The sequence below is a fragment of the Alosa alosa genome, chromosome 6 (genome assembly GCF_017589495.1).
Source record: "Alosa alosa isolate M-15738 ecotype Scorff River chromosome 6, AALO_Geno_1.1, whole genome shotgun sequence".
NCBI lineage: Eukaryota > Metazoa > Chordata > Actinopteri > Clupeiformes > Clupeidae > Alosa > Alosa alosa.
The window spans coordinates 5,572,233-5,594,362 of NC_063194.1; the positions used below are offsets into that span (position 1 = coordinate 5,572,233).

Below are 22,130 nucleotides of genomic sequence, written 5' to 3' on the forward strand. Positions count from 1 at the left end.
CAGTTGTTTTACACGGTCACTGTTTCTTTCAAAAGGGACCCTGTAGACTTGTTTCATCATGGATTCTGTTGCGGGCAAGTATATCTGAGATAACGCAGAAATGCTCACATTGTTTATGTTTTGGAAGTTGATGTTATCCTCAATTATGTGCTGCTGTATTTCCCGTAGCCTTATGGCATTATTTGCAATCACCATATTGACTATATGGGTCTCTTGTTCAGCAGTGAACATTCTTCCTCTGCCCCCAACATCTGGACGTCTAGCAATTCTGTAAAGTAACAATGTCAGTATTTTTACATGTATGGTATTGTTGTTTCTCATTAGAGTATGGCAGTGCTACAAAACTTAGTGAAAAGTGACTGTACTAACCGATTCTCATTTCGAAATGTCCGTATGATGCTTGCTACAGTGTAGCGGCTCAAGTTAGGCTGAACCCGTTGGCCAGCTTCCCTCAGGGTCATTCCATGGTTGATGACATGGTCCACTATTGTAGCTCTGATGTCATCAGTAATTCTATTTCTTACTCTTCTTACCCTTCCTCTTCCCCCTCCTCGTCCTCCTCTTGCTCCTCCTTGTCCTCTCCTTCTAACTTCACCTCCTTGTCCTTGTCATCCTCTCCCTCTCGCTTCTTCTCCTCCACATCCTCTTCCTCCTCCTTCTTCACCTCCATGTCCTCGTCCTCGACCTCCTCTAATTCTCACTCTTCCTGCTCTCTCCATTGTACTCCACACAGACAGCTTACCTGTGGCTTATTTATAGTGCTTAGGCTGATTGCAAAGTGAACTAATTATCTAAAACAGTTTTCACATGTCACAGTGTGCCAAACAGTTGGCAAAATGGCATAAATAATAGCCATACATGTGTATAGTTTTGCTAGGAGTGTGTTGATCATTTGGAAATTGAGTGTAAAGCATGAGTTGTGTTTACAGTTCAGCAAAAAGAGTGCTGTGCAGTGAATTGTGGCTATAGTTGTGCAAGGTGTGTGTTACAAAATTGCAAACTGTGTGCAAAGCAGTGTTTGTGCTTTTAGTTTTGCGAACTCAGTGAGTGGTTTTGCCATTTGTGTGTAGAGTTTTGCAAAAAAAGCCATAGTTACAAAAAATGTGTTTAAGCATTCAGAAAAAACTGTAACACCCGTGTCTGAACAAAAGCACTCTGGACAAAATTACACATTTTGCTTGCAAAAGGCTGTTACTCTCTCAAAACACTTAAAACATGCAGCAAAAGCAAATCTTCCCTTCGAACACCACAACTTGTTGACAATTAAAAAACACTCTTTAATCAATCATTACACACTGGACAACAAAATGCAAAATCTAGTTCTCAAAATGAGCATTTTTGCTATGTCTGTTCCATTGCTTTCTCATTTTTCTGGTATCAGAAAAAAACTGTGAAAAGACAAAATGTACTGAATAAAAAAAATAATTTATTCATTCCTCCCAAGATGTAACTGCCATTGACATGTAAGACATACAGTAAATACCTAGCAATATACAGTAAATTTCATTTAACTACAACTTGCTTTTTTCATCGAAATAGACCTACAGTCAACACCTTTTGTACTGTTTTCTCCACCAAATAGGCAATACAGTACTTTGTCTAAATGTGCATTAGATGATACTTCCCTAAATAGCAACACAGAACAGACATCTCTTATGTATAATGAATGATTGCTGATTGAAGAATTGTGCAAAGGAGTTTCACACAGGTGTATCAGAGATTCAGACTTATGCAAGGAATATATACCATCTGTGAAAAGATGTTTTCCTTTTGTTTAGCATGGGAAAACCAATAGAGTTTGGGGCTTTTGAATGACACCTGTGTTAACTGTTTTGCAAAAGGGTGTGAGAAATGTGTGAACCCAATGAAAATGTGTGAACACATTCGCAAGAGATGACTTCTGCTGTGCAAAGAAAGTAGTCATGAAGACCAAGTGGGTTCTAGTTTACTTAAGCAGGTAAAAGCAATCGAGAAAAACTGTAACTGAAGATAGGGGCGATTAAAGCAGAATGATATTGCATTTCAAATGAGTGATTACGCAATTACACAAATGAGTGATTATGGGCCAGGTTGATATGGGCCCTTGAGACCAACATACCATAAAAGATTCTTCATCCTCAGTGCCACGGTTCAGGTAGTTATTTAGGAAAAACTGCTTTTTTTGCGGTTCGGGGGGGCCAGCATGGGGGGGAGTGGCCCCCGGGGACGAAACAAAATTTTTCCATAAAAGTCTAGTGGGGCTACATACCCACCAAATTTCATGTGCACCGGTGTTTCGGTGTCCCGGGTATCGTTGACCAAAAATTCAGGAAGTAGATGACGGGAAAAAAAAGAAAAAAACTTTGACAATCATTTTATGACCGCCGCTAGCAAAGCTGTATAGATAAAATGTGCATCTCTCTCCTCCCTCCATTGTGTCGCTGCGTGGTTTTACACGTGAGTTGTCCTCATGCTGAAAAGGTTGGCATAGCCTACATGACGTTAATCCCCGAGACAAGAAGAAAGCAAAGAATATATCTTTTTACTAAGGAAAATGACAAAAATAGTAACGCACAGTGACTTAGATAAGTAACTTTGATCTGATTACTAGTTTGTAAATAGTAGCGCGTTAGATTACTCGTTACCGAAAAAAGTGGTCAAAATAGACTAACGCGTTACTTAGTAACTTGTTACTGGCATCACTGATGCTCAGGGTCCAGGACACTGCTAGAGTGTCTGTAGTTGTTTGATTATATCTATGTGTGTGTGAATGTGAATTTGTTAGTAAATGTGTGTGAGAGTGACATATAGAGAGAGAGACAGACAGAGAGATAAGTAAAAGATAGAGAAAGCATACATGCGCAAGAGAGAGAGAGTAGCGAGACATGAGAGAAAAAGTGTGTGTGTTTGTACTGAGTACATTCCTCCCACGGGAGAGGCTGGTTCTTTGGGTGTGTCTGCCCTCTCTCTCTCTCACACACAAACACACCCACTCTCTCAAGTAGTTATGCAGTCAGTCAGGTTGACAGCCTGTCGACACTTTACTTTGATAGTCCGCCAATTGAGACTGTATCATCCTGTTGAGATAAGTTCAGTATGCAATATTGCTGTTGAAAAATGACTGAACATCAACTTAAATCCCTCCCCTAGCCTTAACCATACATTTTAGATAACAGTGTGACAGTTATCAGATAGTTTGATGATAATCCAAGACTCAGTAGGTAGTCTAAAGAGAACAATCCAAGTGAAGTGTGACCGGCGTGCTTGTGTGCACGACACATACACCACACACCTGTTTGCCAGGGATACCTGCCGAGCCAAACCTCAGCACCTCACCTCCACGGCCCTGGCATTCCTCCTCAGGGTGGTGTCGCATGCATGCGCTCCATGAGACAGAGGGGTGGGGACCATCTTTAAACCACTCACCTTTCTGCAGCATGAATGAACCATGTCCAGGTGTGGCTCTGTCCCAAAGCTCTGCGACAGGTATGCCAGCAGACACATTCCGCTTGATACGATGGTTTCTGGAGACATTCTCAGTAGTTAAGGCGTCCCCTGTGATGCGGGATCACCTGAATTGCATACATAACAAATTCCAAGGAAAATTAGGTCTAATAATGTTTTCAAAATGGGCTCAAGAGCACACAAGTGACATCTGTCACTTTTTAGTGTAAACAATACATTATTTCCACATGCCTTATCAGCACGACCAAAGTCTTTTTTCAAACAAATTGTTTAAATTCTAGAGAGTTTTTCTGTTTTGTTTGGGTGTTTGTGTGAACCAATCTCTTAGTGACAGCAGTGTCACCTCCCAAAAACCACATGAGCACAGGCATTTATTCTTACGCCAGCCAGGGTGTGTCCAAAGTCACATACACTGAATCTGAGGAATGCCTGAGAAAAAAAAACGTAAAAAATGTGAGCCGTCCAGAAATCTGTGAGTGGGTTCATTCTTTGGTTACGAGTAGGACACACTCCTCAGATCACACTTGTCACTTTCCACTGTGTCTTTGACCTGAGAGGCGTTTTTAATGGACACTTGCCTTGCCATTCCAATAATGCAATGCATTCATTTATCTAGTAGTTTGTGCTGTGAATACCATGCATTTGTTTATCAGTTATTAATCCATCCACTTGATGGAACATCTACATCCACTCCACTCGATGGAACGCCATCCACTCGATGGAATGCCCCCTCTTTGGGCATGTTCAAAAAGGACCCCAAAAAAAACATACCTGTTCACTGAGGCTTTTAGCCTTTAACCCACCTCCCCTACCCCTCATTTTGTTAGGTAACCCTGGGTTTCCTGAAAGGCAATATAAAAAGTTATTGTTATTATCATTAATTAGTTGTTCGGTGGATGACTTGCCATGACTGTTGAAGCTCTAGTAATGGTTGAAAATAACACAAGGCTAAGGAAAGACTCCTTATGATAACTGTTGAAGCTCTAGTAAGTGGAGTACTAGGCTGTTAAATATTATCTTTACCCATGTCAGTTCACCACTGCGCAGAGCTGACCCATAGAGTGTGTGCCTGTGTGGAGCAGGGAGGGTGTGGGCTCTCTGTTGCCATGGCTGCACTATTCCACTGGGTCAGCTGGTGATTTGCTCATTTGAAACAGCTTGCTCAACTAAGAACATAGGAATAATGAGAACTGTAGGGCAGTTCTCGCACTCACACAGTGCCATTGTTGAATAACTTCTTCAAGCTCTGCTGGCTGGATGGCATTTTCTGTGCGTTCTCTAGCCTGCAAACACAAACTCAAACTCTCTCTCTCTCTCTCTATCTCACCCCCCCCCCTCACACACACACAGCTTTGTGTTTCAGAGGGGTTGTCAAGGGGTCAATGGATGACCCTGTCCCTGCGGAAAGACAGTGTTTTCAGGCCCACCGCCCTGCAGAGTGGGAACCGGCCCAAAGAGAGAGAGGGGGGTAGAGAGAGAGTGGTAGAGAGACAGAGAGAGAGAGAAAGAGATGGAGTGGAGCGGTGCTGGCCAGCTCCCCGGATCTGCCCTGAGATCTGGGACAAAGAGAACTGACCCAAGGCTCAGCTGGACCCAAAGCCCCCCTCTGACACAGAAACTGCTGTGTTGCCGCAATCCTGCGATGTCCCAACCGTGGCCAACCTAGCACAGCAGGACACAAGCCATGGCTGCAAATCCTCCACCCTCACCCCCACTCACCCCTTCACACACCCCCACACACACATCATAAAGTAATCAAACAAACAAAGGCTCCATATCAGCAGCCATCAGCCCAAGCAATACTCCCCACACCCCACCTCACTGCAATGCTGTGCTAAAGCCCCCTCCAGTTGCTGTCAGCCATGTTTTAATTTCTCTTGGCAGACTGATGTCACTGGTATGAGTGCTATGCTTCTGCAGGGTTTGTTGGGTAATGCCTCTGGTGTGGGTGCCAATGGGACAGGTCACTGGGTGACCAATGGAGCTCTTTCGGAAAAAGAAAATAGTGAGTGCGCACATCCAAAACTTGTCAGGTATGTGCCAGATCCTGTGTGGATCGAAACGTTGCCTTTTTAAAATGAGAAAATAAAATAAATATTTTGTGGGGCCAGTGTGCCTCTTGGCTTTGGGCCTCTTACCTATGGGTGAGAGGGGTTCTTGTTCATAGAGAGTGGTAACTGGGCTTTTTGTTAAAAGAAAGGGGTAACTATGTGGTTCTTATTCAGAGAGAAGGGTAACTATGGGGCTCTTGCTCAGAGAGAAGGGTAACTATGGGGCTCTTGCTCAGAGAGAAGGGTAACTATGGGGCTCTTACTCAGAGATAAGAGTAACTATGGGGCTCTTGCTCAGAGAGTGGGTGACTATGTTGAGAGTGACCGTGTGGATGAACATGGTGTGGGTGACTTTGGTATAGGTACCTATAGTGTGGGTGACATTGGCATGGGTACCTATAGCGTAGTTGACTGTTGTTGTTTACAGCTGGGTATGCACTGGGGGTTTCAAGACTGCTGATTTTTTTCTAGTTGACAGGTTTTTCAACTAGTAGAGTCACTATCAGTACGGTGCTGGTGCTAACATTGCTGCTAGTGCTAGAGGTAGGCAGTGGGTGTTTCAGCTTTAGATGCTTATCCACAGCAGACATGCACTTATTGTACTTTAGTAGCTTACACATGTACACAACTTACATGCTACTGTGGAACAGGTATCACTACTTCCATAAATAAATAGGAATGTCTAGCCCATTTACCCTTTAGCCATTTTTTCCCATGACTATTTGACTGATGCGATGCCTATCACACCGAGTTTTAATAGTCGACTAGAAATTAATGAAACCCACCTAATATACACCTAACTCAACCTAATATGCACCTGCACTGACTGGACGAGGAGGTGGCTGCTGTGTCACCTGAACAGGTAGGTCACTGGTCCCACCCACCCTTGGAATGAGAGAAACTAGGGAACCTGCTTGGCTGGATCTGTGCCTCCATATCTAAGACATGCAGTCGGTCGGGACGTATCTCCGTGCAACGCCCACAGGCCATCAAAAGTCTCCTTTGACAAAGAATTCATTTATCAAAACAGATGCTAAGTGCGAAGTGACAAGACAAATACTCTTATGTCTTTTTGTTTTCTTGGCGTGCTCTTTGATATTACAACTGTAGTGCATAGTGATACTAAACTAACTACTTACATCAAGTTAAAATTACAAGTCACTCCACTGCCCTGTACTTTACTGTGCTGACTGTTTGTGTCTTGTGGTGGAATGTGTGTGTGTGTGTGTGTGTGTGTGTGTGTGTGTGTGTGTGTGTGTGTGAAGAGATGAGAAACATGGCAAGTAAAAGTCCTACCAAGTATCTTTTCCATCCATTCACTAAATCAGCTGATTATAATTAACTCAACTTTTCTGAACTAAGTAAGTAGTAATCTAACCTGTTTAAGCTGCAGGTAGAACCATTAGAGGGTCTGACATTTTATTTTCTAAGGTTGGGTTTCCTACCTCTGAGTGTGCGTGTGTGTGTGTGTGTGTGTGTGTGTGTGTGTGTGTGAGAGAGAGAGAGAGTCTTGTCTGTGTGGGTGGATGTGTACAAATTATAGATCCATATTTGCATATTAGACTGATGATATGACAGTGGATACTTTCTTATTAATATTAGGCCAAAATTTTTTTACCTGAAGAATTTACATAATCAGCAGGCAACTTCTTGTTTGATCATCCAATCAGAATTTTAGGAACTGGTGCAGTGATATGCCAGCAACATTGCTTAAAATCCTGTGACATGTATCATCACCTTTAGACGCTCTAGTACGACAAGTTTCTCATATAGTATATTTGGAGCAGAGAGAAGGGAGCAGAGAGAGCCTAAGTTCCTGACCCAGACCACATAATGACTGACTCGAGAGTCATTTACACACACACACTCTCTCACACACACACTCTCTCACACACACACACATAATAACTGACTAAAGACCTGCTTCCTGCGCACTGTCACTTCTCCTTCTGTCCCTGCCGCTCAGTTTTTAAGACTCCATGTCCCTTCTTTTTTTCTGCCAAATCTCCCTCCCTACCCCCCCTCTTCTCTCTCCCTTCTCTCTGTCTGAAGTGCATTACAGTATTGAGAATATTCTCCCAGCCTCAGCATCATTTTCTAATCCTGCGCGACATTCGGTGAGACTATTATAAGAGGTGCCATACTTCTCTTTGTGGCTCTCACAAGATGCAGCCTCATATTATTCCCTGAGACGAGAGTGTGGATGTAGAAGAGCCACAAGCCCCTGTATTTGCAGATAAAAATGCAACTGTGGTCTTACATAAGAAAGAGACGAGTTTTCCACTGTAATTAAGCTGCCTATTTGTTGTCAGTGAAGACGTTCTCATTAACACTCTCTGTACATTTATGTGTGTGTGTAAGTGTGTGTGTGTGGTTGTGTATGTGTGTGTGTGTATGTGTTTGTGTGTATGTGATGTGAATACACGATGTGAATTCATGGCTTTAGTGTGAAGGATTTCTCTTTCAGATAGACATGATCACAAATATTAGCTTGAAAACACCCCACCCAGAACTTCATAATTGTACAATTGAGAGAGGGTCTGGAAAAGGTGCATTGACTTACGACCTCCAGCAGGGGTGTAACTAGCAGTGAAACTACTGTAAACTTGAATTGGTACATTACTGTAAACTCTTGTAAACAAAGGTTTTAAATGCAGTTGTACTCAATTCCAAAGAAATAAACGTCCATGCCGGATTAGCAATTGTATTTGCGTTCGTATGGGGATTCCCAGGCTACACAAATATGGCAGGCCGATTGTTTGGCATCAATGGCCTTTGAAACCTGGGTGTGCCCTTCCACCGACAAGGTGCAGGAAAGGACACAGTCTGATCAAGGACTGCTTGCCTGCACCAGAGAGGAAGAGGGGAGGGATAGAGAGAGAGAGAGACAGAGAAAGAGAGAGAATACAGGGAGTGGTAAAGAAAGAGGGATGAGAGAACAGACATACAGAGAAATATGGATAAAGAAAATAACAGCTGGAAAGTGAGGGAAAGATTAACATAAAGAAAGAGAAATAAAAAAAGACTTGAAAGAGAAAGGGTGTGAAGGTCTGGAGAAGGGATGGTCTCTTTATGAGGGCCACTTCTGAGGAGTGTAGATAACAAAAGGCAAAAGGTAAAAGACAGGTAAGCTGTGACCGTAGTCTTATTCACACATAATATATATTCCATGGAGGAAGATATGGTCATTCAAACATATGAACACACACACACACATACACACACACACACACACCAGCACACACACACACACACACACACACACACACACACACAGATGTACACATACTCACACACAAATACACACACACAGGCACACATACTCATGTACACATATGGACACACAAAGACATACGCACACACACACACGGATGCACACACATTCACTCAGAGTGAAAGAGAGAGACAGAGACACACGCACACATACACTCTCACACTCCAGATCTCACTAATGACTTGTCATGAGCTTCCCCTACTTGAGTGTGAAACAAAAACAGGGTAATAAGTAGTTGTTGGCTCCACTCCCGCAGCATAGGGAGTGCCAGACAGAAGGGACACCTTTTAAACACCAGAGGGAGCTCCACCTGAGGGACCTGACACAGAGTCCTTACTGCCTGCCGCCTAGGAGTGTGAAGTGATCAACCCGACAGCAGCGCAGCGAAGCACACTGTCATTTTAGATGCCGGGTTGAAAGCCTGCTCTCTGGAGCGGTGATAGTACAAATGGTGTAAATGGTGGTATAAAAGGAGCTGGGCTAGCGTGCAGCAGTCTGAAAGTTGTGGGTTCAATTCCCGGCTTCCAGCATTCTGTGTGCCCTTGAGCAAGGCAATTAACCCCAAGTTGCTCCGGGGACAATGTAATCCCTTGTAATATAGTTGACATGTGTAAGTCACTTTGGACAATTAGTGTCTGATAAATGTAAATGCGCTCTCTTCTGTTATGCACTGTCCCCTGTGCTGTTAATCTCAGATCAATTTAGTCTTTTAATGAATAAGATTATGATACGCTGCCTAGATCCTCAGACATCTTTACTCATGTGATGAGGTCAACAAGTGTTCCCATCATTTAACGAGCACAGGTAAATGTAATAATGACAAAGATAAATTCAATTTTGCAATTTGTTTTGCATGTGATTTACTAGGAATTATGAGCAGAGCATCTTAAAATAGAACAATGAAAACTGGAGAAGGAAGTATATTCTGTCAACAGACAAGACATTGTTTAGAAGAGTTTAGGAAACACTGAATGACCTGTGAATATATTTTTGGACAGCGACTAATGGACACAGGTTTTACAGCTTCAGCTTAAACAAGGTGTCTCTACTGGCTTGGCTCCAGGTAGGTTGGAGAATACCCTACAACCTGGCATTGAGGACACAATATGTTCAGTCTTGCGTATGCAGAAGAGGTAGACAGGGAACATATGGAGGGAAGGTTTTACAGTTGCCACAAGAGTAAAGGTTACTTTGGCATCTACCTGGTGACTGGATGAGAGCTGACCAAGTAAAACTGATGCAATTTCTTCCTGTAAAGGAGTGGGTCAGAATTGTGTTCTTAGGGTACCCTCAGTTCATTCTAAATACATTGTGAAATTCATGTAAAGCATTGTATACAATGCATGTTTTTCTATGTGTAATGTTGCCTAAATGTCATGTTGTTACAGTTATAGCGTAGGCTACTTAAATCAATGCCGTTACAAAACACCAAAAGTAAATATTTATTAATAAACATTTATGAATATCTATAGCCTATCTCGATTGCCCTTTCCAGGATTCAGCCTCGATTTGCAAACAGGGGTTCTTTCTGGTCAAACTGCAACCATTTTGAAGTAGGCTATAGCTATGTGTTCATGGTGACATTTGGGTGTTGTGTAAACCTAAGAAAATTCAATGAAATGCTGTTATTTTTTGGAGGGCTAAACTTTCCACAGTAACTCTTGACCGAACTGTTATTGTATACTGGTTATATTCTAACATAGTCCGTTAACGAAAACCACTTCATAGCCTAGAAAGCTCAAAAGTGTGCATCTTAAACCTTAAGGTAGCAACTACTCATCCCATCTTAATCTGAACGGCAGATGGATTTTTGACGTAGCGCGTTACACATATAGCCTACCTGACCCAGACTCTGTCACTGATAAACTGCATTAGACGAACTTTAGGCGGTCATCCACTCACATCTCTTTTGCAGACGCGGCATCCCTGCGCATGGAGCTCTGCTGTGAGAAGTCAAAATGATGTGACTACGCAAGGAGGCAAGATTCAGATATTGTTTAACAGTCGGCCTGGTCAGCATAAAAACACGTGTCCGCCAGATTAGGAAACCGGTGGTAACGGAGTATCTCTCTCCCGCCTTGCCACTGCAGTGCTACTGATTTGATGTTGAACGGGCGCTGACATTTCCGTTACTCCGCGAGGGACGCGGCTCATCACTGACATGACATGAAACACTGAGTAATGGCAATGAGAAATTACTCTGGATAATTCCGTCACTTCCGAAACGTATCGTTGGAACTGAGGTTTTTCAGCACTTCTTTGGTTGCGGATGCAATGTCCTATCTGAATCCCTTAGGAAAAGAACTGGAGCGTTTTGATGGACTATCGCTCATTTACTGGTAAGACATTGATGTTTACAAACTTGAAAAGTCATAGATTTGAAATTAAGTTTACAAACAAAAACTTAAGCTTCTATTTTTCACACTTTTAAGATGTATTTTGCCACAAATGGAAATGGAAGTGGATTTCTCATCCACTTACAGATTATTATAGTTTGATATGCGTACTATTGTTTTTCAAAGTTACATACATCTCAATTAATATGCTGTAGGCTATCAATATTTTAGAGAGAGGCTGAATTAGAATCCGTATTTCTTGAGAAGACCGCGCTCGGACTGCGCGGAAAAATGCTGAGTTTAGCCTACCGCAAGCAATGCGCACATGTGAAATCAAGAGGGCGCGTTGGCATGCGGAGACAGGGTTGACTGTTACGGCACTTGTGCATCCTTAGTTTAAAATTCGATTTTTCTTTTAGTGTTATCAAAATGTGTTTAGCAGATGTCCAGCATTCAAATCGACAATAAACTTTTTTTTTTTTTTTTTTAGTTTCAACTATATGCTCTCAGGATTTACTGTTGACATTGTTGTTTGGCACACATACGTGTTGTCAGGAAGATGCTGGTTCTGACGGTAGCCATGTTTATGTGCCATTTACTCGGAATGAATAAATAATGGGCAGTTGAAGGAAGTATGCCATTTAAATAGAAATGTAAATACACGTTAGGCCTATGCCACGTGGAAACAGATGTGACCTGCTCATTTGTCTTCTAGAATGAAATCATAACACAATTCAAAGTTATTGCTTATCAACATGTCTAGTCAAGATTAAAATGCCATGCTTCCATTGGCACCTGACATGTAGGAACAGTGCTAGCCACTGAGGGTAATCCAGCATAATAGAACCTTTCTGTGGGATGAAGACTTAACACCTTTAGGTCCCCCATGGAGGAGTCTGCCCAGTGACTTGCTAAATTTAGTGCTTTGATTACAAATACCTGTGTGGACAATGGGAAAAGGGTCAGAGAGGAGAGGAGCCTGCTTAAAAGGACGCCAGAGGTAACGACAAATTATGTAAGCCCTCAATTCAGCTCTGTCACTCCCCCTGTCCCGGCATCATCCCCACCCCAACGCCCACATTTTAAGTTACTTTATTTTGTGCCAGGGTAGGTGTGCAATGCCAGGGTACACTGCTGAGAGTGCCATCTCGGTATGAGTGCAGTGCTTGTATGTGGAGGGCATGAGGATGGGCACGGGTCACTGACTTGGCAGTCTTCATTTTGGGAGTAAAAGCCATAACCTCACCAGTATGGAGAGCAGGTATGATCTCTTTTACTGTATACTCCTTCATTTCAACCCACCTCACCTGACACACACCTTCAGAGAAGCACTCACATGCAATGACAGAAGCTGTTGCATCCAACATTTACAGATTTTCAGATTCTGGGGGTTACCTTGTTTTTGGTTTCAGGGCGGCACCTTTAGTCAAATTACACCCTTTGCTGATTTCATAAATGTTTCCGAATTTGGGACTGTTAATGATATTAATGATTTCTCAAAAGATGGGGGGCAGTCGTGGCCTACTGATTAGGGCTTCGGGCTTGTAACCAGAGGGTTGCCGGTTTGATCCCCGACCAGTAAGAATGGCTGAAGTGCCCTTGGGCAAGGCACCTAACCCCTCACTGCTCCCCGAGCACCGCTGTAGCAAGGAGAAATCTGATTTACATTTACATTTGATGACATGAGATTATTTGAATATTCATGTTCAGGTCAGATATTTCTCAGGTGTCCTTGTATATCATCCAGAGGGTCCTAACAGCAGTATGCATATTATTGCTTATATATGCATAATATATTATCTAATATAGAATGCATCAGAATTACACTGAAGATTTGTACCTTAGGTCTTATGTATCTTATGTTGCTGAAGGTCACTGATAAACATGGCTCTTAAACAACATTTGTTGCAGTGTTCTTTGAAGTAATAGTACTGTATGTTTCTAGGAATTTTGTCATATTGATGAAGATGGATGAATAATAACTGATGAACATACATCGGAAACACTTTACGGGTTTACATTATTTAAGATGTGATTCTCAGATCTGGATCTTCAGCAGAGATCATATGCAGTCAATTTGATATTTACTGACAGATGGACAGTACATAGTTGATTTCAAAATAATCTCATTGATTTATCCATAAAGTGTATCAACTTCTCAAAATGAGTTAATACATTTCACTAAACCAATCAATAATACAGTATGTTAGAGCTACACAAATTTAAATAGGTTTACATTCCAGAGGCTTCATAAGATTGGCAAAGTGAAACTTTGATCAATAAAAAATCCTTGATATTAAGGTAGTCCTAATGCTGTTACGCTCCATCGAACACGGATCTCTCTGTCCCTAGTGGTTGATTAGTGGTAGATCCAAAATGTATTCATGAACCAAAATATCACAAAATTTACTTTAACTGACTGTTAAAGTCTTTCACTGAGGGGTTTGATATTCTCGGTCAGATCAACTGCATTCTTCTTCATTTTTTATCAACTGTGGATTCTACTGGAATGGCAAATTTCTGATGCAGGAATCATTTCAACACACCATGAATCACTCTCAGAAATGAAAGATCACAACAACAACAGTGTCATCATTTTCTTTATTAATATGTCAACATGTAAACAAAATATTTCACACTGAGAGATTTTCTTGACCTTGTTTGTGGCGCAGCGTTGGATTTCAACGGCATGTAACATCCAACATAATTATAATTCAGGCATTTTCCCTCAAAGCTGACCTCCTGGATGATCTGAAGAGTAAGCTCATAATTGGACAGGATTAGTTGTGTGCCACATCTTGCTTCCCCAAGGCTCTAGAGTCATGTCCCATTTACGGTTATATTTCTATGTCCTCCCAACATAGATCAGACATCTGATTTTGGGAGAATTTCAGTGATGAAAATCCCCTGTCTTTGAAACGACTATGTGTCAGGCCGGAGGGGAGGGTGCGGTGCGGGGTGGTGCAGTGCAGGCATGTAAGGTGCGTGTGGAGGTCATCCTGCCTTGTTGTGTTTTGATGAAGTGACGGTTGGGTGGCTGGGGAGGGGGTTCTATCTGATAATGTATCCCAGTGCTGGATTACTGTCATGGTACAGCTTTTTATAGCACGCACTGTTGCTTGTGTTGATGAGGCGCTCGATGCCACTTCTCTGCAAAACACGGGGAGAGATCAGCTTGATGCGCCTCTCCGTCGCAGCCTAGTCACAGTGAATGAGGTGACATGAGGAAAGAGCACCCAGTTAAGTGGATGGCCCTACATGATCTAACCGTGGGGTCACCACACCATGTCTGTCATTGAAATGTATTTGTGTGTCTTAATGTGATAATCATATTCTTGACACCTGAGTTGACAGTAGAGCTTAATACATCCTACAAACAGATCAAAAGCAATGTCTGTTCAATCTCTCATGTGGTCTCGGTTCCTATTACCCTGCTGGGGGAGGTATTGATTGGAGTAGGAACAACTTAATTTCTGTTGATTTTCTGTCCATTTCACACCCACTAGGGTGCTCAGCTTCAGACAGACTGACAGACCTATCTCATGAAACCCATGTTATCTCACAACCCAACTAATGGGGTTTTCTTGCTTAGCTAGCAATTTGGCTTGCGTGTCCACAGAGGTGTTAAAGGTATTGGTGTAGTGTTATTGATATTTCTCAGAGACTGATTGGTTACCAGTGAGCCGTGTATTATACTAATCAGACCATGCTGCTCAGAGGATCCCCACCGTCAGTGTGAAATCAATATAGAATAAATTTGTCGACACATATTTTTGGTCTTTGAACCTTTACAGTTTTTTTCAATTGCTAAAACACAATTGTGCAAACTAGGCTGGTTTTATTAAAATACTTAACACAAAACAACACACCCAAACTACAAATTACCTCATATAGCCTGCATGAAGCACTGCAACCAAAACTACATAGCATTATCAAAATCAAACTTTTGCATCAAATGGCACACACTTCATTCATATTACCAGATTTCTGTCTAACTAACTACACACTGTTGGGCATAACGAAAAGCATAATGAAAAGCATCTCATGCTTTGCCATAATACTAAAATAGTTCAAATTGTAGAAAATTCTTCAGATTGTTCACATGCGCAAAAAATATTTGCGGATATACACATGCTGTTGAAACATATACACAGCAGATATATTTATATTGGCCATTTAGCTCATGTAGTGTCATTTTGAATGGCAGTGTTTTGAAATGGCAAACGTGACTTTATGTCAGATTGTTGTGTCTCATGCAGCGAACCGTGTTCAGTGCATTTAAAAAGTGCCATTTTGAATTGCAAAATGAGTGTAAAATGTGTTTAGACTTTTGGAGACTTGAGAAGAGGTTTTGCTCTCTGTGTGTCAGTTTAAATAATTGTGCTATACACGTCATTTTAGTGTGTTAGCAATAACATAGTCATAAGCCACTATAAAACACTAAATATGGTCTCTCTATATATTTTGACCAATAAACAATGTTCCCTGATAAGAAATTGGCTCAGGAGCAAGTGCGAAACCCCTGGTGAAAATACTGTGTTAGTATCGACTAAACTCTAGGTTGTGTAATGAATTCTTAGAGGTAAATGAGTATCCCAGGGTAGGGCCCATTTTGCAAAGTACTGCATTTTTCATGACTTGCTTTTCCCATTTCTCTGACTAAGGAGCCTGTCTTCATGTTTGGCAGGTGCTCTGAGTGGGCCATGCTTAAAGCCCACTGATATCTGTTCACATTTGCTTGAGTCGATACATGTAGCATTCTCACTAATGTCTGGTGTTCACCTGTCCTCAATCACGGGTGAACCCACGGCAAAGCGCATTTCCTGATTTTTCCTTTAGGGGGCAGCCCCTCATCCATAATGCTCGTGTCCGCTGTAAACAGGTCATACTGATATCGCCCATGGAGTTAGATTAACGCGTTTGAACAGAAGTGGGTGGCCAGGGATGATAGCTGAGCACATTTCCTAAGCTAAACCCCCTCTGCAGTCTTCGAGAGTATGTCTGAGAGCCTAGGGAGGGCAATGTTTGTGTGTGTGTGTGTGTGGGTCTGCATGGGATGGTTTGGGGCTTCTGTGTTCTGGGAGTAAAAAATGGAAGTGGTCTGGCAAAGCCATTGCTACGTGGCACACAGTCCTGTCAGACTTTGCTGTTGTGATTTTTCAATGTGGACTGGATTATCCTATAATCTGATAACAACCCACTGTGCAGATTTGGTGATTAAAGTTCTGATGCAATGGGGTAGTTGCCATGGCCGCTGGAAGAAAAAAGGATGAGTCTCTGTGTCCCTGCCTATGCTGCTGTGTGTGAGTGTGTTTCTTTATGTATGCCTGTCATCATGTTATAATTTCTTTGTTATGATCCCATAATCCCAGTTTTTGTTACCCAAAAACAATAGCAGGTTGTCCACAGATAATTTGATTGTTTAAATATATATGTATGCATGTTGACCTTGCTGGTGATAAAATCTGTAAATAGATTCTTGATGGATTAAACCTGCGTGACACTGCTTTCACATCAGTAATATATGAGACGTTTTTGTAGGATAGTGTCTATAACTTTGGATTCTTCTTCTTTAACAAATGATAGGCAGCACCTTTGATCGCTAGACATCTAGGGATCACATTCCTAACTTCAGATAGAATTTGAAACCAGTCTACTTCAAAAATGGCTACAGTGTGCTACATGCTGTACATACTAAAATATACAGCACAACCAATGCAGTACACCGCCGTGAAGAAACCCATAACACCCATGACAGTCATGCGCTCAGAAAACATACACAGGAAAACGCTGTACTGTGTGAAGACAGCTTTAACAAACAAGTGTGAATATGCTGATGTAACCATGCAGTCTGTTTTCATTAGTCAGTGGTCAGTTCGTCGCAGCCCCCAACCCCCACCCCAAATGATGGATGGCGGCTGGAATAGGCAGGCTGACAGAGTTTGACAAACAGCACCGTGCACAGCGGTCCAGTCGGCCTCAGTGTGTGTTCCCCCTAGCCTAAAGACATGTGCTGGAGAGGCCACCATCAATCAAATGCACTCTACACTTATTTATACAGTCAATGACTCAATAGAGTTTGTGTTGTGTTTAGTAAGGGTTGAGAAATAGAAGAACGCAGTGACTTTTTTTCCTTTGTGTGTGCATTTTATAGAGGTTTATGAGATGTGGTTCATCTCAAGCTATTTATATTGCTGTTTTGTATCAAAATGATGAAAGTCACTCTAGCTTCAATAAATCATGATGCAGTCCTTCTGTGTGTGTGTGTGTGTGTGTGTGTGTGTGTGTGCGCGTGTGTGTGTGTGTGCGCGCGCGTGTGTGTGTGTGTGTGTGTGTTTGTGTGTGTAAGAGTACAGTAAGGCTAAAGCTTTTCCACAGACCTGTCAATGCTCTAAATTACACCCTATTCCCTAATCGGTTCTGAGCGGGTCACAGAGGGTATCACCCAGGACTGCACTAGTCTTTTAGGGAGAACCCTTAATCTAGTTGTAGAGCTTTAGCTTGTAATGCTGTGATGAAGAGGTTTTGGGGCACAGAGAGAGAGTGAGTATTGTGGCTCAGTGGGCATGTGTGTGGGTGCATGCGTGCACATGCAAGTGTGTATAATGTTTATGTGAGTGTGTGTGTGTGTGTGTGTGTGTGTGTGTGTGTGAATGTGAATGAAGGGGGACTAGCCAGGGAGGATTCTGAAGGGTTGGATTTGCATAGCATTAAAGGTAGAGTTAGGCTGGGAGCAGTCAAAATGCAAAAGAACGCCTACACTGCATAGTGCACATTTTTGTTCTTATTCTAAGAATGGTTGAAGTGTTGTCAGACCATTATAATATATTCTTATTTGACTGGTTGCATTGCCATGTGCTTTGAATTGCATGATGTTTGGGGTACTTGTCCTATTCTGTGCTCCCCCCAACAAATGTTTTCAAACTGTTTTTTTTCCAAGCCTGGCCTCAAGTTCTTTCCAGTCTCAGAACAAAGGACACCTCACAACAGGAGCTGCAGTAAGGGGAAACACATATATAGTAACTTGCTATGTGCCAGTGTGTGTGTGTGTGTGTGTGTGTGTCTGTATGTGTGTGTGTGTGTGTGTTTATGTGTGCTAGCTTGCTATGCGCTAGTGTGTCAGCGAGTTGGCTGGAGTTGTGACAGCATCATGGAACAGGCAATACTTTCGATGAAAAGTAGAGGACAGTCTCAAAATATATCATGACAATGGTGTTAACTGAAAGCAAAATGTGTTTTCTAGAAAACATTCCCACACTACTTGTGGTGATGGTAGGGGGTTGAAGCACAAAGTAGTTTGCTATGCACTTGAGTGTCAGTGAATTGCCCAGAGTTATGACAGCCTCATACGGACAATAATTTCCATGAAAAATAGATGGTGGTGTTGAAATGTACTGTGAGTTTGTGTTATATGATGGCAAAATGTAGTTCCTAGAAAGAATGCACATGTAGTGTAGGTTCCAAGATATTAAATAACTGAGAAAATACTTTGTAAAATAGCAGGACATTTTGACAGATTTCTAACTTCTCTTTACAAGTTGATGAGACTAACTTAGTTAACAGTACATGCACAAAAACTTTAAGAACATGTATTTGATGATTTGTGGCTCCAAAAGGCAAAATAGCTAAATCACGGCACAAAACTCAAGACTTTTTCTATTAGTCACAACAGAGTTAACCCATATCCCATTTTTCCACTTACCTACAGTACCTATAGTGTCATCTTACTTGTTTCTGTTGTCATTGAAAGAGTGTAATTCTTCACTTGCATGCTGTATCAAGATGACAATGTTTGTCAATGATGACAACGTTATGTTTGGTGTTGTTAACAGGTCCCTTTTGCACCACAAAAAGTGAAAAGTGGCAAATTATTGCATAGCGTTATATTTCAAAATATTGATTGGGGATACAAATACAGTTTATCGATAATGTTTCACGAGGTGATGTATCACATGTAATGGTGTGTCAATTTTATTTTATTTCACACCCAGTTCCATTGCCACCTTTCAAGCATGACTAGGTGGAAGAGAGGGAGAGAGAGAGAGAAAGAGAGGGAGATGAGTGGGAGATGGTCATTAAAGCAACACAGTGTAGTTCAGTGGTCCCCAAACTACGGCCCGCGGGCCGAACTATAACTTCCGTAATTTCCCCCATTAATTCTCTATGGCAAGTCTTAACAGTACACATGTAATACTCTTTTTGTCCACTGGTGGTTGTTTTGGCGCTGTTTTGCGTTTGCCATCGAAAACGGAATGAAACGTAGGCCTACCTGCAAACAATGCAAGAGGCTGACTGCATTACAGTTTTTCTCGATTGCTTTTACCTGCTTAAGTAAACTAGAACCCACTTGGTCTTCATGACTACTTTCTTTGCACAGCAGAAGTAATCTCTTGCGAATTTTCATTGGGTTCACACATTTCTCACACCCTTTTGCAAAACAGTTAACACAGGTGTCATTCAAAAGCCCCAAACTCTATTGGTTTTCCCATGCTAAACAAAAAGGAAAAAACATCTTTTCACAGGTGGTATAGATTCCTTGCATAAGTCTGAATCTCTGATACACCTGTGTGAAACTCCTTTGCACAATTCTTCAATCAGCAATCATTCATTATCCATAAGAGATGTCTGTTCTGTGTTGCTATTTGCAAGTATGGATCTAATGCACATTTAGACAAAGTACTGTATGGCCTATTTGGTGGAGAAAACAGTACAAAAGGTGTTTACTGTAGGTCTATTTCGATGAAAGTTGTAGTTCAATGAAATTTACAGTATCTTACTAGGTGTTTGCTGTATGTCTTACAATGACAGTTACATCTTGGGAGGAATGAATAAATTATTTTTTTATTCAGCACATTTTGTCTTTTCACAGTTTTTTTTGATACCAAAAAAATGAGAAAGAACAGACATAGCAAAAATGCTCATTTTGAGAACTAGATTTTGCATTTTGTTGTCCAGTGTGTAATGATTGATTAAAGAGTGTTTTTGAATTGGCAACAAGTTGTAGTGTTTGAAGGCAAGATTTGCTTTTGCTGCATGTTTTAAGTGTTTTGAGAGAGTAACAGCCTTTTGCAAGCAAAATGTGTCATTTTGTCCAGAGTGCTTTTGTTCAGACACGGGTGTTAACTGTTTTGAGAATGTGACACAGGTATCAAAACGATCGAGAAAAACTGTAGTGCTCAAAGTATTCTCAATTATCATGTGTATCAATTAATTTTTAATAACTAACTAAGTCAAGTCATATTTCTGGGACTTTCTAGGATAATTATTTCTATTTTTTATTCACTCGTTCAAATGTTCATACAAATTCACAAGTTCTCATCAGGTGAGTGAAAGTGGTTGAAAGTTTTGCCTGCACTTCATAAAACTCTCATAGTTTGAGAACTTCAAATTATTTGTAGGATATTGCTTGTTCACAACTTGAGCTGTGTATGCAAATACACAGAGTTCAGAGTTCACACATTTTGGATAAAATACACTTTTGGGACTCCCTGCTAATACTTTTGGGAATGTTAAAGTCTTTTTATTAGTATTATTTCATTTGAGCTACATTTTACACTGATATGGCATGATGGCAATATAAACACAGCTAATAATGGTATTAAATTGCAGTAGCCTATGATTAAATGTAATGGAATATTCAATTAAGGTAGACAGTTGTTCACAGCACTAAGCTATTTATGTTTACTAATATACTCCGAATCTCTGGCCCTCTCTTAGAGCCAGGCATAGTGAGCTGGCCCTCGGAAGAAAAAGTTTGGGGACCACTGGTGTAGTTCTTTCACCTTAAAATAATCGCTATTAAGCAGCTTTGACGGCATTCTGAGAATAAGTAGAATGGAGTTTTTGACATTGCTGAGAATGCCTGTATCACACTAGGAAACATTGTTGTCGTGGGTAGCAACATTACCATTTTGCACGGTTTTAGACTAATTGTGTGGCCCCTTAGCACTAATTGTGTAGCCAGTTCGTAGAAAATTGAGAAAAAGGGGGAACCCTACATTGTGTTATAAAGTGCTCCTAGTTATTTTAATTCAATAATCAAGCCTTACATCCCCAACCGCCCACTGCGGTCTTCTGGTGAGAGTCTGTTGTGTCGACCAGTCATGAAAACTGGGTCTAATTCCAGACTCTTTTCTTCAGTGGTTCCATGTTGGTGGAATGAATTGCCCAGTGCTCTCTGTTCCTGTGGTAGTTTTGGGTCGTTTAAGAGGGGTCTAAAGACATTCCTATTCAACATATACTTAGTTGTTTAAGCGCTTATGTGTTATGGTTTGTATAATGCTGTTTTATTTCAATTGGGCTGTTAATTAATTTGACATTATTGTTTATTATTGATATTCTCCTTAATGTAGTCTTAGCATGTCATTGTTTTTATATTATTGATTGAATGAACATTATTGTTTTATTATTGCCTTTCCCCTTTTTTTCCATTGCTTTTTATTAGGCTATTGATTGAATTGATATTATTGTGTATTATAACTATTCTCCTTATTATATTTGACCTACATTCTAATCTGTTCCCTGTTCAATTTTAAATATTATTATGTTGTTTGTATTTATGTGTCGCTTTGGACAAAGGCATCTGCTAAATCCATAACCATAACCATAACCATAAGTGTATCTATTATTACGTAATGTGTATCTTTTGGAAACTGAGAGAATGAATGAGTCAATGAATGAATGAATGAATGTAAAAAATGACGAATGAGAGAATGAGAGATTGCATGATTGTGAGGGATGGATAGCAGAGAAAGGAGAGAATCAAGAATAAACATATGTTTTAACAATAACAGTCCCTCTCCCAGTGTTGTTGTAATATGTGAATTAAATTGCGTGGGTGAAATATGAGTTGTTAAACAAGGCACATTCCTGCTGATAAACTCATTGTCTGTTGCTGCGATCCAGTTGTCAAAAGGGCCCTTCTTACGAGTAGTAAGATGATTGAAAAACAAAAAGTTTGCAAAATGCAAAATTACGCGATGACACCCCCAAAGTTGTGTGACGAGAAGCAATCTCGTACAAATC

The 22,130-nt window shown here is 41.1% G+C and overlaps 1 protein-coding gene across 2 annotated transcripts in view; it reads left to right on the forward strand.

Annotated features, from left to right (window-relative positions):
• Positions 1 to 10,662: 10,662 nt before the first annotated feature.
• The window catches only part of si:dkeyp-72e1.9 (syntaxin-binding protein 4), a 54,879-nt gene continuing 43,411 nt past the window's right edge, over positions 10,663 to 22,130 (forward strand). The window contains exons 1-2 of one of the 2 annotated variants that reach the window (XM_048246962.1): positions 11,076 to 11,108; positions 12,217 to 12,366. In XM_048246962.1, the coding sequence (XP_048102919.1) occupies positions 12,356 to 12,366 (11 nt within the window). In that variant the 5' untranslated portion in view covers positions 11,076 to 11,108; positions 12,217 to 12,355. Of the gene's footprint in view, positions 11,109 to 12,216; positions 12,367 to 22,130 lie in introns of both variants that reach the window. The other variant, XM_048246960.1, reaches the window with a different exon arrangement.